Source organism: Geospiza fortis, unplaced genomic scaffold (genome assembly GCF_000277835.1).
Source record: "Geospiza fortis unplaced genomic scaffold, GeoFor_1.0 scaffold675, whole genome shotgun sequence".
NCBI lineage: Eukaryota > Metazoa > Chordata > Aves > Passeriformes > Thraupidae > Geospiza > Geospiza fortis.
The window spans coordinates 27648-28015 of record NW_005055018.1 but is presented as its reverse complement, the minus strand read 5'-3'; the positions used below and the strand labels follow the sequence as shown (position 1 = coordinate 28015).

The window sequence follows — 368 nt, the reverse complement described above, 5'->3', positions numbered from 1 at the left end:
GGTGAGGGGCTGGAGGTCACAGGGTGAGGGGCTGGGGCTGGGGTCTCACCCACGCCATGCTCTCACCAAGACCAACTGCATTGCCACATCTTTGAGCAGGGTGAGGAGCATGGGAGCACAGTGGGGTGGGAAGACAGGGTGAGGGGCTTTGGGGAGGGGGAGTCACCAAGGGAGGTGACTTCCAGGGCCTCCAAAAGTGTTGGGGTTCCAGACCAGGCTGAAGGACACGGGGTACCCCCACCCCTTCAGGCCAGGCGAGCTCTGGGGGTGCCAGCAGCCCCCCACAACCCATCCATACCCCGCAGGGAAGCGCTCGGTGACGCCACCGCGCTTCATCAGCCCCACCTCGCAGCTGGTCATCACCTTCA

The 368-nt window shown here is 64.7% G+C and overlaps 1 protein-coding gene across 1 annotated transcript in view; it reads left to right on the top strand.

Moving 5' to 3' along the window:
* The window catches only part of LOC115949195 (metabotropic glutamate receptor 6-like), a gene marked incomplete at its 5' end in the record, with an annotated part of 2492 nt that extends 2172 nt beyond the window's left edge, over positions 1-320 (top strand). Inside the window, one exon of the mRNA XM_031065671.1 lies at positions 306-320. Within this exon, the coding sequence (XP_030921531.1) occupies positions 306-320 (15 nt within the window). The remainder of the gene's footprint in view (positions 1-305) is intronic.
* Between the last annotated feature and the right edge of the window lie 48 nt (positions 321-368).